At 36.8% G+C, this 16,650-nt stretch overlaps 1 protein-coding gene and 1 pseudogene across 1 annotated transcript in view; both read right to left on the bottom strand.

Moving 5' to 3' along the window:
- Positions 1-2,709: 2,709 nt before the first annotated feature.
- On the bottom strand, positions 2,710-3,667 carry LOC137764610 (heterogeneous nuclear ribonucleoprotein D-like pseudogene; annotated as a pseudogene).
- Positions 3,668-11,381: 7,714 nt separating this feature from the next.
- Positions 11,382-16,650, bottom strand: part of C2CD6 (C2 calcium dependent domain containing 6) — a 115,361-nt gene continuing 110,092 nt past the window's right edge. The window contains exons 13-14 of the mRNA XM_068543827.1: positions 16,575-16,649; positions 11,382-15,493 (exon numbers count right to left, since the gene is read on the bottom strand). Of these exons, the coding sequence (XP_068399928.1) occupies positions 11,903-15,493; positions 16,575-16,649 (3,666 nt within the window). The 3' untranslated portion in view covers positions 11,382-11,902. The remainder of the gene's footprint in view (positions 15,494-16,574; position 16,650) is intronic.

The raw sequence follows: 16,650 nt of genomic DNA, 5'->3' as shown, positions 1-16,650 counted from the left end.
TTCTGTTTTATAAATAAGTTCATTTGTATCATATTTTAGATTCCACATATACATGATATCATATGATATTTGTCTTTCTCTTTCTGACTTACTTCACTTAGTATGATAATCCATACACACACACACACACACACACACACACAGTAGAAAGTATTCCACTCAGCAATAACAAAGAATGAAATAATGCCATTTGCAGTAACATGGATTTTATATATATATATATATATCTCACATCTTCTTTAGCCATTCATGTCAGTGGACACTTAGGTTGCTTCCATGTCTTGGCTATTGTAAATAGTGCATTGGGGTGCATGTATCTTTTCAAATTAGAGTTTTCTCCACGTATATGCCCAGGAGTGGAATTGCTGGATCATATGGTACCTCTATTTTTAGTTTTTTAAGGAACCTCCATACTATTTTCCATGGTGGCTGTACCAATTTACGTTCCCACCAACAATGTAGCAGGGTTCATTTTTCTTCACACCCTCTCCAGCATTTGTTATTTGTAGACTTTTTAATGATGGCCATTCTGACTGGTGTGAGGTGATACCTCATTGTAGTTTTGATTTGCATTTCTCTAATAATTAGTGATGTTGAGCATCTTTTCATGTGCCTTTTTGCCATCTGAATGTCTTCTTTGGAGAAATGTCTATTTAGCTCGTCTGCCAATTTTTTGATTGGGCTTTTTGCTTTTTTGATATTGAGCTGTATGAGCTCTTTGTATATTTGGACATTAAGCCCTTGTCAGTCACATCGTTTGCAAATATTTCCTCCCATTCTGTAGGTTGTCTTTTCATTTTGTTTATGGTTTCCTTTGCAGTGCAAAAACATATGTTTGACTAGGTCCCATTTGTTTGTTTATGCTTTTATTTCTTTTGCCTTGGGAAACTGACCTAAGAAAACATTGCTATGATTTATGTCAGCGAATGTTTTGCCTATGTTCTCTTCTAGGAGTTTTATGGTGTCATGTCGTATATTTAAGTCTTTAAGCCATTTTGAGTTTATTTTTGTGTATGGTGTGAGGGAGTGTACTAACTTCATTTATTTACATGCAGCTGTCCAGCTTTCCCAACACCACTTGCTGAAGAGACTGTCTTTTCTCCATTGTATATTGTTGCCTCTTTTGTCGAAGATTAATTGACCATAGGTGTGTGGGTTTATTTCTGGGCTCTCTGTTCTGTTCCATTGATCCATATGTCTGTTTTTGTGCTAATACCATTTTGTTTTGATTACTGTAGCTTTGTAGTGCTGTCTGAAGTCTGGGAGAGTTATGCCTCTAGCTTTGTTCCTTTTCCTCAGGACTGCATTGGCAATTCTGGGTCTTTTATGGTTCCATATAAATTTTAGGATTATTTGTTCTAGTTCTATGAAAAATGTCATGGGTAATTTGATAGGGTTCACATTAAATCTGTAGATTGCTTTGGGTAGTATGGCCATTTTAACAATATTCTTCCAATCCAAGCACATGGGATATCTTTCCATTTCTTTGAATCATCTTCAGTTTCCTTTATTAGTGTTTTATAGTTCTCAGTGTTGAAGTCTTTCACCTTGGTCAGGTTTACTCCTAAGTATTTTATGCTTTTTGATGCAATTTTAAAAGGGATTTTTTTTTAACTTTCTCTTTCTGATAGTTCATTGTTAGTGTAAAGAAATGCAACAGATTTCTGTATGTTAATCTTATATCCTGCTACCTTGCTGAATTCGTTTATCACTTTTAGTAGTTTTTGTGTGGAGTCTTTAGGGTTTTCTATGTATAGTCTCATGTCATCTGCATATAATGACGATTTTGCCTCTTCCCTTCCAATTTGGATATGTTTTGTTTCTTTTTCTTATCTGATTGCTGTGGCTAGGACTTCCAATACTATGTTGAATAGAAGTGGTGAAAGTTAGCATCCTTGTCTTGCTCCAGATTTTAGTGGGAAAACTTTCAACTTTTCACTGTTGAGTGTTATGTTGGCTGTAGGTTTGTCATAAATAGCTTTTATTATGTTGAGATATGTTCGCTCTGTGCCCACTTGGGTAAGATTTTTTTTGCTGTCATGAATGGATGTTGAATTTTATCAAATGCTTTTTCTGCATCTATTGAGATCATGTGGTTTTGTCATTTCTTTATCACATTGATTGATTTGCATATGTTGAACCATCCTCGTGACCCTGGGATGAATCCAACTTGGTCGTGGTGTATGATCTTTTGTATGTGTTGTTGGATTCAGTGTGGTAGTATTTTGTTGAGAATTTTTGCATCTATATTCATCAAAGATATTGGCCTGTAATTTTCTTTTTGGCAGTGTTTCTATCTGGTTTTGGTATTAGGGTGATGGTGGCTTCATAGAATGACTTTGGGAGTGTTCCCTCCTCTTCAATCTTTTGGAAGAATTTGAGAAGGATTAGTATAAGTTCTTCTTTGTATGTTTGGTAGAATTACCCAGTGAAGCCATCCAGTCCTGGACTTTTGTTTGCAGGGAGTTTTTAAAATTACAGATTCTGTTTCACTTCTAGTGATCAGCCTGCTCAAATTATCTATTTTTCTTTAACACATAAGGAAGCATTTATTTGAGGTTTAACATGAAATCATACAAATAAAATTTGTGTAAACACAAATCCACATTGAGTCATAACACAGCAGAAGACAAAGTTAAAACGAATTGGCGGCTATATACAGTTGGATACAGTTGTGTCTTGTACACTAGAAAGTCTTTTATAGAATAATCATCTTAGATCAACGGAAGACCAGTCTTCAGTGTCATCCTGCAAGCAATCTCCTCCTGTTTTCTTCAATGTCCCCTTATAGTATGGCTGGCAATTGTTTTGGTGACTGCCACCCCCTTGAGATGCCTTGCCATAAGTGCTTTCTTGGTCACTGTAGTCTGCATATCCTTGTCCGTATCCGTAGTTCCTAGTTATACCCAGAATAATCATAGCAGCCATAGCCACTATAGTGTTGATCACCACCATAGGCGCTATTGTAATTTCCATATCCTTGATCATAATAATTATTACTTGGTTCCAGTTTTGGCCCTGACCTCAGTCACGACTCCAGCACCACCTCATCCACCAGCTACAGCACATCTTCCTCTTTTTTGTTGCCTGTATGTGCAACTTTGATTTCACACTTCCCAGGACCAATTTGATGATAACTGCTTACTAACAATTTCTTTACTGGCTCTTTGTCTGTATATGTAATAAAATCCTCTTATTTGCTTTTGTATCCATGGGAAGTTCAATATTTTCAATCTCTCCAAAGCCTCCAAAATATTCTTTAATTTGTTCTTCAGAAGTATCTGGGCTCAGTCCACCCACAAAAAACCTTTTGGGGGGTTCCTTCCCTTTTAAAGCTTTGACCTTTTTAGCATCTAGCACTTTGCCATCCAGTTTGTGTTCTTTAACTTCCAAAACCTTATCAACACTAGCAGCATCTTTGAAAAGCACAAATCCAGATCCTCTTGATCTTTCAGTGACTGGATCTGTTTTAATTGTGCAGTCTACAACTTCCCCAAGTTGAGACAAATATTCAGTCAGATCTTTCTTAACTTGTATCCCAGCTCAAGCCTCCAATAAACATTTTACCGTCATCCTGCTGATTCTTGCTCACGTTAATCTTCGATCCCTCTGCAAATTCCTCTGTGTTACTGTACTGATTTATATCCTCCATGGCGGCAGAATTGTTGGCTGGTGGGTGCTGTCACGCAGTCTGAGTCGTGGCCGCAACAGTGGCGGAGCATTGTATGGAGCTGGATTTAAAATGGCGGCGGACCCTAATTAAACTTAAAAGCTTTTACATAGCAAAGAAAACCATAAACAAAATGAAAAGACTACCTACAGAATGGTTGCAAATGATGCAACTGGTTTTCTTTTATATTATACTTGAGTTCTTTTTGGTTGGTTTTTGTGAATCTTTTGTATGTTTTTGATTTGTGGTTACCCTGGTTTTCAAGTATGTTAACTCATTACTGTGTCTACTTGCTTTAGACTGGTGGTCCTATAAGCTCAAACACATTCTAAAAAATCTACATTTTCTTATTTCCTTCCCCCATTTTATGATTTTGATGTCCTATTTTACATTTTCATGTTTATCCTTTTGCTGTTCATTGTAGTTATAATTGCTTTCACAAAATTTTTTGATTTTTTTTTTTATCTATGTACTGGCTTATTCAAGTGGTGTACAATCATTTTATATACTTGCTTTTCCCTATTTTGATTTTCCCTTTCCTATGGGTCTTGTTTCTTTTCTATTTAGAGAAAACCTTTCAATATTTCTTTTAGGGTAGACTCAGTATTGCTGTATTCTTTTAGTTTTTGCTTGCCTGAGAAATTCTTTAATTTTTTCTTCTATTCTAAATGATAATCTTGCTGGGTAGAGTATCCTAGGTTGTGGGTTTTTCCCTTTCAGGACTTTGAATGCATTTTGCTATTCCCTTCTGGCCTGCAAAGTTTCTGTAGAGAAATCAGCAAATAGCATTATGGGGGTTCTCTTGTAACTAACTCTTTGTTTTTCTCTTGCTGCCTTTAGAATCCTGTCTTTAACTTCTGCCCTTTTAATTATGATATGTCTTGGTATAGGTCTGTTTGGGTTCATCTTGTTTGGGACCCTCTGTGCTTCCTTTACCTGGATATCTGCTTCATTAGGTTTGGGAAGTTTTCAGCCATAATTTCTTCAAGTACATTTTAGATCCCCCTTTCTCCTCTCCTCCTGGGATCCCTATTATGCACAGCTTGGCATCCTTTATATCAGCCCATAGGTCTCGTATGTTGCTTTCTTTTTTTTCATTTGTCTTTCTGCGTGCTGTTATGATTGGGTGATTTCCATTATTCTATCTTCCAGATCACTTATTTGTTCCTCTGCATTATTTAGTTTGGTATTTTATTGCCTTTAGTTTGGTTTTCATCTCAACAATTGAGTTGTCTAATTTTGATTGGCTCCTCTTTATTGTTTCTGTTTCCTTGTTACAGTGACCTGCATTTCTATTGACAGCCTTTCTTAATTCCTTCAGCATTTTTATTACCTCCTTTTTGAACGTGGAGTCTGGCAGGCTGGAGAGGTCTGTTTCATTGTTTGTTCTTTCAGGGGATTTCTTTTCTTTTAATTGGGAGTGTTTCCTCGGCTTTTCCACTTATATTTCTTTGACTCTGAATTTAGGGGAAACAATCATCTACTGTGGTCTCAAAGGGCCGTTTTTATGTGGGAGCATCCCTGTGTAGCCTCCATGAGTCCATTATTTTTGGTGTGGATGCCTGCCATGTCTTTCCTCAGAGTTAGCTGGCCATCATCCCCTTGATACACGGGGTATGATTGGTGTTGTGATGACCAGAGCTTGCACTGGATGTTGGGCAGGGCCTCCTCTTTGCCCTGTGGTTGTCACAGCCCTATCGAGAGCAGGGTCTGCTTGCCAGTTGTTGGAGTAGAAGCCCCCAGATCCAGTTCTAAGCTGCACTGTGAGGTAGGTGGGACTGGAGCACTCCCTCTGGGAAAGGAGCTGATCCATATTCCTCTCCAGGGGCTGTCCACTGGGACGGGCACTCTGTGCCATCACCTGTTACCTAGTGCACGTGCTCACAAAATACACTGTTGTTGGCACTGCCCTCGGCCCTGCCTCCGCTGTGGGAATGCTGGTACTCAGCTCAGATTTCAGCCCTGCTTCTGCTTGTGTGCACCCACAAAACCTGCTGCTCCTGGCACCAGACCCGCCTCAGCTGGGGAGTGCTGGTAATCAGCTTGGATGTCCCTCAGGCACTGCACTCACAAAGCCACTGGTATAAATCCACTGAAGTCGCGTACCCGACCCGTTGTAGGAGTGGCAGTAATCTCAGATTTCGGGGGGGGGGGGGGGTGCATGTCTTGGGCTGGGAAGTGCAGTGAGGTGGCAAGGACTGTCTGTCCTGGTCCCTCTCTCTCTCCTGCCTGCCGCAAACCGGCTGCTACACTCTCTTCTGAGCCTCTGAAGCTCCCTATCTGTCCCCTCTGACCTCCCAGCTGGTGAAAGTGGTTCCCAGGGTGAGGGAACTTTTTCCCTTTCACAGCTCCCTCCGAGGGGTGCAGGTCCCATTCCAATTACTCTTTTTCCCCCCTTTTGTCCTACCCAGTTTACATGGTGATCTTTCGTGCAGCTTTGGTTGTATGAGATCTTCTGCCAGCGTTCAGTAAGTATTCCGTGAGAATCGTTCCACGTATAGATTATTTTTATATATTTGTGGAGGAGGTGAGCTCCATGTCCTTGTATTCTGCCATCTTGATCTCCATCCCCCCAATGGATTTTTTAAATAAGGAATTGGCTCACATGATTATAGAGGCAGACAAATCCCAGATCTGCAAGGTGAGTAGGCAAGCTGGAGAAGCAGTGGTGTAGTTCCAAATCAAAGGCTGGCAGGCTGAAGACTTAGGATGAGCTGATGTTTCAGTTCGACTCCAAAAGCAGGATAAAGCTGATATCCCAGTGTGAAGGCAGTCAGGCAGGAGGGATTCTCTCTCAGGGGAGGATCAGCCTTTTTCTTCTGTTCAGGCCTTCAACTGATGAGGCCCACCCACATCAAGGAGGGCAATCTGGTTTTTCAGTCTACAGACTTAGATGTTAATTTCATCCAAAAATGCTTTCACAGAAAGACCCAGAATACTGTTTGATCATGTAACTGGGCACACTGTAGCCCAGTCAAATTGACACGAAAAATTAACCATCCCAGTAGATATTGATAGCCTCACCCTGACAGTGAATGCCTTAAATTTTGCACCATAGGCTCCTGGCATGCTGTATCAATTATTTTTTTATCACTGTTGTAACAAATTACCACAAAGTGGTAATGACTTCAAACACCACAAGTCTATTATCTTACAGTTCTGGAGGTCAGAATTGTAAAATGATTTGGCAGGGCTACATTCCTTCTGCAGGCTCTAGAGGAGAATTTTCTGCCTTTTCCAGCTTCTAGAAGCTACCTGCCTTCTTTTGCTTCACGGGTCAGCATTACTTCAGCTTCTGTTTCAGTGATCACACCTCTCTCTCTGACTTGACCCTTCTGCTTCTGTCTTATAAAATCCTTTTGATTATGTTGGGCCCACCCAGATAATCCAGGATAGTCTCTCCATCTCCAGATCATTAATTTAATTATAGCTGCAAAATCTCTTTTGCCATGTAAGGTAACATAGTCACAGTTTCCTGGGATTGGGATGTTTGTATGTTGGTGGGGGAGGGGTTATTATTCTGCCTACTGTACATGGCTAATCTCATCTTGGTATCTGCTTTCTGAAGGATTCACCTTGGCCAAAATGACCTCCCCTGAGTTTCTATAGTACTTTCCCCAACAGCACTTACACAACTCTACTATAACTACTTTTGTGTTTATGTCCCAGTAGACTGTGGACTCCTTGAGAATACTGTCTTCTTATTCATGAGAACGTAGTGTTTAGCAAAATCTTTGGCATATTAATTTTATTTCCATGGTAGGAAATTTTTGACTGTGTCACAATATTGCTGTTAAAAGTTTAATGAGGCAAAGTGACTTGAGATTTCCATCTAGTAAATATTTCCTCCTTTACTGCAAGCTAGATCAATGGTTTTCCCCATAAGTACTGCTGGTTAGTTGCCTGTTAGCTCTCAAATCCATTTCTCCACTTTTCCTCTGCTCTGCTTCACTGGGAACTACATTTCCCATGCCCCCTCACTCTCTCTGGTTTCCAGGGAGGCAATAGCAGGAGATTAGAGAGCAGGATGAGAAAGAAGAAACATAGTTATTTCTCACCCCCTTCCCCACTCCCCTGTTTCTTGTGGTGTCTCTGTCAGTGGCTGTATCTTCTTTGTATTCTGGCTTTAGGACACTGGTCACACCACTTCTTCCTGATGTCCTATCTGAGGGGTGCTATCACTTTCTGCTCTTGCCAATCTCTGGATTGCCATAGCATCCCTTTTAGTTTCTTAGCCTTGGTTCCATCACCCATGAAACCAATTCCCTGTGTTCCTTCTACTTGAAAGATCCAGAGGTAATTGTGCTTTCCCAGTCACACGCTGATTGATATATGTACTGGCAACTTTGAGAATTACTAGAAATTCTTGGTCTCCCCCCCCCCCAAATTACTACCTTGATTATGGCATTAAATGAATGATCAGAAATTATGTTTTCCATCAGCCAATTCTATTTAAACTCCATAAACTTTATGATTTATGGTAGAAAAATGGAAACTGACAAAAATTCTATAAATTGAAATTCTTACTCCTCAAGAGTGAACCAAAGTTCAGCAAGGTTCAAATATTGTATTTGATAAGAATAGAACCAATTCTCAAAAGTCTCTTAATTTAAATCCTATGCTGATTTAGCTAGATAATTTTTAATGCAGTTTGTTTTATACAGTTTCTTCCTGAGTTTCATGTTATTAAAGAGGCTGTCTCATAGTTTTTCGAGTAAGCTAGAAAGTCACTCCAGTGTATTAGAAGCCTCAGGAATTAGTAGTATGAAACTTGTTTTTTATTATCTTTATAGTGTAAAAAGTTGTAGTATCAGATGATATTGAAATTAATAGATGTTCTATAGGCCCAGGGAATTGCATACTGTTGAATCTAGAGCTGAAGAGTTAAAGTATATTCATAACAAAAGGCTGAACATACATAACTGCAAATAGAGACCCTGACACTGGGTGGTCAGGGATAATTTAGGGCATAGCAAAGATTTGGAAAATCAGAGAATAGTGAAAAAGGGGAAAAGTTGGGAAATAAAACTTCACTAATATGACTATGTATCTCTGAGGTTCTCTAAGATTCATAAACAAAACACATTTACATCAAAAGTGTTTCTTTTTCATTTTAATTAAAACAAAATGGTTCTAACAAGATGAAATTTGGTTACTGACTTCTATCACACAAAAGGACAGATCTCCAAACCATTTTGTTAATTGGAGAAATGACATTCTGACTGTTGGCCTCACACGTCATTCTGAACTGTTTAACATCTGGATAATATCACAAATGAGCGAACGTTTTTCAATATACTCTTTTAATTTTTTTTTTGGCCGCATTTTATGGATTTCATAATCTGGGACTGAATCATTTATATGAACTAAGCCTGCTGAAACCATTCGAGGACTTGTAAATTTTCCAGCGTAGCTTTCTCGTTTGTTAACCTCTGGAGCAGTATACGGTCTTGCAGAGCGTTTTAACTGATTATGGCTATCATTTGGGCTCTTTCCTAAAAGCCTTGCTCTTGATTTTGCTTTTTCAAGATGCTTAAATGAAGTTACATGTAAATCCTCAACTCTATCCGAACAATCCTAAATATTAAAATAAAAGATCAGGTTGGTGAGTTAGGTTTCTTAAAAGTACATTTTAGACTTACAAGGACTAAAGTTTGTAATATCAACAAAGAATGAGAGCAGTCAAATGTTTTATAGGCAGTCCCCAAATGCAGACCCTACATTCAATGCCTGCCATCAGATACTTTAGAAACCATACTTTAAAAAATCTTATTGTTTCAAAGGATCTGTTTTTCAAAAGGTATGCAAGATATGAAGCTGAAAACCAGAAATCTTAGGGGACCTGTCCTCAGGGGTCAGACTCCTAGGCAAAGACAGCCCTCCTATAATTCTCCTCTTCTAAAATATCTCTTCCCCAACCCCAAACAAACATAAATTATAAGCTCTTATATTTTACTTTTTAAATCATCCAAACATTCATTCTTTAAAAGTTAATAAACACCTTCTTTAATATTTATATACACACACATACAGAGGTTAGGATCTAAGAATATGGTTATGTTTATACTAAAATATTAAAAATTTTTGTGTACATTCTGAGACTACACAAGTAAAACACTTAAGAAAATAACTGTAAGGAAATACACCAAAATAATTTTTTAAAATGATGGTTGTTTTAGGGTGGTGGGATTATGGGCTTAGTTTTCCTTTTCTCTTTTTTTTCAAATTTGTATAATATGACTATATTTTATTTAAAAAATATAATAATCTACAAGTGCCCATAAGAGGGTATGGAGTTATTAGTCATTTCTCAAATTAGTGTAAGCTAGTTTCCTCTGCAGTTTGAGCAGTTTGTCGCTTAATGCTTTGCAGAGATGGCCACACCAAGGGAATGGGCCTGCTTTGATTTGGTGAGAAGGTGGGAGTAGATTAATAGAATTGGCAGGTAGGAGGAATTTAGGCAGGACTAAGAAGAATTAGGGCAGCAAGAGAGAGAAGATTTACCAAGAAGGAGGCATGAAGAGTCCATATTTTTGCCTGGGTTTGCAAGTAAACATTCTTCCTTTTCCATCTTATGTACATGGAAGCAATTAGGTAAGGGAATTATTAAGCAATTATTAAGGGAATTTCTGCTACATTGGTGAGTAGCATATAATTTTTACTTGACAGTTGATATAACTGATTACTAGAGTGACAGCAGAAGGGCACGGAGACCCACACCACTGGTTATTTTTCTGGAAGCTCCTACAACTCAATTTCCCTGTCTTCTACTTTGATTGCTTTGGGAGATTTCCTGGATTTTAGAGAATCAAATGAGCGAGTCTTTATGATGATCTGAAAAATGCCCTCTTACCACTCAATTCTCTGTTGTCAATTTTACTAGAGAGAAAAGTTTAGGTACTGTTGGTTTGACAGAGGGAAATATATAACTATCTCCCTTATCCATTCTTAGGATAAAGGTTCTGAGATCCTATATGATCCCATACCATATAACATAAACACAATCTCTTATTTTGTTTGGAAAAGTGATAATAAAGATTCCACTTATCTGAGGGAACTTCAGAAAGTCTTTGCTTTTCAAAAACTATGAACCCATCTTTTACTTCCTTTTCCTCATCTGTACACACACACACACACACACACACACACACACACACACTCGTTATTAAATTACTGAATTTAGAAAAGAGAAATCCAAAGTTGAGAGTATGTTGATAATATTTACCCTGCTACACGTTTGCTTTACTATTTACTAGAGGTAATCATTTGCTTTGCTGTGGAAAACAAATTCAAAGCAACTATTCTGAAATTAGATCTATTTTCTCATTCAAAGATAGTTATGCACATCAAATTATCAATATAATATCATTTTAGAATTTGTGAGTTTTCCCAACTGTGGCTCATGCCTATCTATATATGCTAATAGAGAAGAGCAGTGTTCCAGAAAATTAAAATAAGCCCCTTCCATTCCTAGAGGTTTTAACTTTGCTTTTAAATGGTTTATATAACGTCTAGTAGCAGATTTACCTTCCTAATTGTTTTATGTTAATATTAAAAATAGATTTGAATTTCCATGTTTCTCAGCAGATGGCAGAGGGGTGGTGATGAAAGAGAAAAGAGTAGAAGCTAAATTAAAATTTTACAATTCATAATTCAAGAGATTGTAAATTTTGCATATCTCTAAGGCTTAGCAGACTAACTGGCACATAATATGAACTTAGTTTATTTGTTTACTGAAACAAAGATAATTCAGCGATCTGCAAAAAGACTATATATTTATACTTATATCTGCATGAAAAGACAATCCCAGCCTTTCTGTAGTATACAGCCACTGCCAATGGTTGTACAGGTTGTGCCTGCACAACAGCCCCTGGTTGAGGGGTCAGTCAGGGCTGAAATAGCCAGTCTTCCGTAGACAGAGCTGTGTACCCTGTCCAGGCTGTGTCAGCCGGTAGAGTCCACCCGGAGGAAAGAGTGCTTTTTTTCTAATTCGTGATCTAGACAGGGGGGTCCCCTTTATCTATTTTACATAAAGGCACTAAATGTGTTAACATTCCCTTGATTTTCTGATTGCCTTTTGAATGAGGTGAGGTGATATTTGAATGTCAGAAGAATTTTTAAAATTTGGAGGTCTGTTTATCTTGGGGCAGTTAAGGTTACATACATACTTGCATGCAGACACATACACTCTAGATTATCTACAGAACTTTGCCAAATACAGAAATAAAAGACTTAGAAAAACATTATTACGTGTATAGTTCTTCTTGCAGTCCAATGAAGCAATGCCCTTGGAACAGATTTTCTTAGAAGAATTCCTGTGGTGGGCAGTGTGGTTGGTAATATACTAACTATCTTGTTAAATGACTTTTTTTGTTTGCTGACATGGTCTCTTTCTTTTTGAACCCTGGGCTTTAGATTTTCTCTCTTTAGTACTTCCAGGAAGAGGGATGGTTTTGAGTTTTTCTCAGCTATCAAAACTTTATATTTAAGCAATTGTGATTCAGGGACCTTGGCACATTTTTTGTTGCAAAGTTTGTTTGGTTTTATATAAAGAGTTTGTATTTCTTCTTTGTAACGTGCAAATGTTACTAAATGTTGTTTTCTATAATTGTTATTATTTCCTTTCAATCTCTGATGATACTGGTCTTCTAATTTTGATTTCTCTCCAGCCTCTGCATTGAGGCGAGTTAGAGTATTACTTTGCCTGGAAGGAAAAGTGAGTTTGTTTACGTATTCCTCATCTTCATTTGGCATCTTGCAATTAGGAATTCTTGGATACGGTGACAGTACTGCTTCAGGTTTTTCCTGTACTATCAATTTATAGGTGTTATTGTGCTCCTTTTTGTCAAGGGACTTCATTTTCAGTGTCTTTTCAAAGCAAGCATTTGATTGAGTTATTTTTGATTTACCACTCCAACTATGTGGGTCTTGTATCTCTGTTTTAAAACCACAGTTCTCTGCTTGAGGAAACTGCATGAAACCGTGTTCTTTCCTTTGTTTCTTAGGCATTGTATCTGTAAGTCTTTCTGATGACTTTACTGGAATTGCCTGGGTATTTTTGTTGGAACAAGGTTGTACTTTAATTAAACTCAGTATTTTTGCTTCCTTAGGATAGTATCTTTTCTGTTCCTGAATTATTGATAGACTTTCTTTAATATTCTCTAAGGAAAAATGTTCCTTTTCTTCCTTTTTGGTCAACTCTGTTTCTACAAGTCTATCTTCAGAAAGCTTTTGTAAAGTGGTTTTCTGAGCAATTTTTGAATATTTATTTTGCTTTTCTGAATGGTCCTCCACAAACTGATTTTCATCTCTTAAAGACAAATCTGGCTTTATACATTTTAATGGTGTGGAAGTAGAATTAACCAAATTTATATGCTGGCTTATCCCCTCTAATTGCCTTTCTGTGATTAGTCCTGATTTTGACAGTTTTTCTATAAAAAGGCTCTGGAGGTGTTTGCTTAAATCAGCTTTTAGATCTAAGCGTTCATTTTCTGATAAAGCTATAAGATAGTTTTGTAGAGATTTACTTAAGGGATATTTCATGTTTATTTCAAGCCTACTACCAAAACTCCCTCTTGAAATATCTTGTCCTAACTCATGAAAAGATATTGAGGCACTTTTAGCTCTTAGAGAAGATACATTTGAGTGTATAGGCTCAGATTCTGCGTCTTTAAATAAACTGTTGTCTGAAAGGTTTTTTAGGAAATAGTTTTGGAGAATTTCATTTAAAAAAGATCTTAGCTTTATTTCCAAATGTTTGTCTATGAAATGATGATTAAAATTATTTACAAAAGACATGATTTCTTTTACAGTTTCTGAATATTTCTCCAGAAAAATATTTTGCCCTTTTGGTTCTACTTTCTCATTCATCAAATACAGATTTTGATAGATTTTTGGTAAGTCCTCTTTGGTGATATGTCCTGATTCTGAAAGCCTTTCTACAAGGTAATGCTGGATATGTTTACTTAATTCAGATTTTAAATTTTTTATTTCTGACTCTGAGAGTTCTTCTAGAAATACACGCAGCTTTGGATTCAAAATAGGTTTTCTGTCCAATTTGTCTACTTTATCAAAATTCTCTTCGATTTCTTCAAGGTCTTCTGTCAGACTTGGAAAAGGATGTTCAATTAGTCTTTCTAATTCTTTTTCTGGTTGTCTGCTTTTAGACTGACTATATTTGAAAAAAACATTAAATGTGTTTTTCAAAAAGGATTTTAACATTATTACCTCAGAGTTATTAAGTTTACCCATTAGTGCGTTACTTAAATTTTCTAAAGTAGAACTTAGATCATTTTCTTCTCTATCAAGCCTCTGACCATTACTTGGCAAATCTGTTTTTTTATCTGGTGTCGACTGATATTTTGAATCTTGTGGGGATCTATTTTGGCCTTTGTCTATGAATTCAACTCCATTAAAAGAAGTGGTTTCTTTGTGAATGATGGGTGTATTCTGCTCTGAAAGAGGTTCTGTTTTGCTTCTGATTTCTGAATAATACTCTGTGGAATCCTTTGGCTTTTCTTCAGCAAAAGCTGTCTCTGTATACAGCAAAAAACTCTTCTGGTATTCTTTATCTAATTCTATCACTTTGATTATCCCCGATTCTAAAAGAGTATCTACAGGAAATGCTTGTATTATCTGGCTTATAACGGATTTGGCCGGCGGATAGTCTATTTCATTATTGTTTTCTTCATAGTGAACTAGAACATTGGAAGGCGAACTCTCCCAAGCTGTGGGTAATTGACTCTGCGAGTTTATCTGTGTCTCACTCGTTTCTTTCACTCCTCTCCCCAACTCTGAGAAGATCGGTGCAGTGAATATTTGCTTTATAACATAATCATATACAAGGCTCTTCAAATCTGGTTTGGAGCTAGATACCTCACTTTTTAAATGTTTCTTTTTGAAACTACTCTTTTTTTTAATTGGAAAATCTATCTCACCAGCCTCTAAGTGTTTTTCAGAGACAGGTTCCTTTTCTACCTCTGGAGAATTTCCTGGTCCACCTTCTGAAAGTGAATCTGCGGGAATATCTTTAATTATTTGATTTAAAAGAGACTTTGAATTTAAAATGTCTCCTTCTGAAAGCCAGCTATTTAAATCGTGAGTTTTTTCAAATACTTTGCCTTCTAAACTACTTGGTCGTTCATCATGAAGAGCCAGAAGTGGAGAACTATGACTTTTCTTTCTTGCTTCAGTGTCCACAGAAACTTCAGGTGTAGAAAATAATCTATCTGAAAGGTCTTGCAGATTTTTACTTAAAATTAACTTGAGCACCATTGATTGTTTTAAATTTTCTATGTGGGAAGTAAGACTTAATGAATTTGAGCGGCAACATTTATTTACATTTACTTTTCCAGTCATTGATGATTCTCCCTCAAAGTTTGGTAAAGATACATTTGGTAGCCTTTCCTGTAACTTATTCTTAGTGTCTAAAGTCTTTATTGTGGCGATACTAGGATGATGGGCTAAATTATCCTTAGTGTCTAAAGTCTTTATTGTGATGATACCCGGATCATGGACTAACTTATTCTTAGGGTCTGAAGTCTTTAGTGCGGTGATACCAGGATCACTGGCTAACTTATTCTTAGTGTCTAAACCCTTTATTGCGATGATATCAAGATTATGGGGCCAGGTTTTATTAGCAGGGCTTGCAGGTTTTGAATGTGTTGGGTAAGGAGGATCTTGGTCTTCATGCTCTATAACCTCGGCACTTAAAATATTTCTACATTTGAACATATCTTGGTCTTTCCTTTTTCTGACTGACATTTTGTTGTTTATATTCCTTAGAAAAGGATCAAAACCATTCTTGATGTTGAATTTCTGGAACTGTAATATTTAAAAAAAAAAGGTAAGAAATTCTGAAGCATTTGTTTTAAATTTATAATAAAATTTTTAGTTAATTCTCTTTGAGCAATCTGCCAATTTATCTATTCATCTTCATACCTTCTACAAAGAGAAAACCAACTTTAATTATTTTAAAATATTTGAGATTGGAATAATAATGAGAATTTTAATGCAAAATTTTCAAATTCCTAATTCTGATACTATGTTGTGTTCAAGAGCTTTTTGCTACCTGGAATATTTTTAAACACTTAAAAGGCACTCATCAATAGTTTGTTTAAGAACTCGATTTCCAGTGTTAGCTCCATTTGCTTAGACAAAGGCTAACATTAAGATCTAAGTCCTATCCATATAAATATTTTAGTAGCAATGTGGGTAATTTTTTTTTAAATGCAAAGCAAGTAGTAGATATTCCATTAAAAGTATCATAAATATTCTCTAAAGAGTGACTTGGGAACACAGATCATCTGCCTTTAAATCTGAGAGTTTTAACAATGATGATGAGTTCCACCTAGTCCTTAGCATGTTACAGTAGAAACTTGCTTTTTGATAAATATTATATATGCCTCAGAAATGGTAGAGAACAGTACAAAAAATTCTCAGTTACAGTGAAATGTCAGTGTAATAGCCATAGGCAGTTTTGTAAGCTCTGGGATCAGGCTATTCTATTATTGAAATAGCCTAGAAAACGAAGTCTCTTATTCAAACTCTTTGTCCATACAACTTCTCTATTATCCAGTTAAAAAAAGCAAAACGTGAAATAATCAGCCTAGTATTTGTTTTAGTTCATATGGTTTTCAAATGCTAATTGATACCCAGGTGACAGCATAAGAATCCCTGTTTTTTTGTTTTGTTTTGTTTTTTGAGAAATACAGATTCCCAGGCTCCATTTCCAAACTGAGATTCATTAGGTCAGAGGTGGGACCTGGGAATATGTATTTTTGTAAAGATAGGTGAGTGTTTCCTCTGGGTAGTCTGGTTTTGGAACCACTGAATTACATAAAGTATTAGAGAAACCTAGTATTTAAGTATAATTGATATTGGGATAAGAAAACTCAGTACTCACCTGATATTTTGGTTTGAATTCTATATATTCTGGTTTGAAAGATGGTGAAATGTATTCTTTTGGTGAAAACACCACC

This window comes from Eschrichtius robustus, chromosome 5 (genome assembly GCF_028021215.1).
Source record: "Eschrichtius robustus isolate mEscRob2 chromosome 5, mEscRob2.pri, whole genome shotgun sequence".
NCBI lineage: Eukaryota > Metazoa > Chordata > Mammalia > Artiodactyla > Eschrichtiidae > Eschrichtius > Eschrichtius robustus.
The sequence above is the reverse complement of the archived record's forward strand: the minus strand, read 5'-3'. Positions and strand labels throughout refer to the sequence as shown.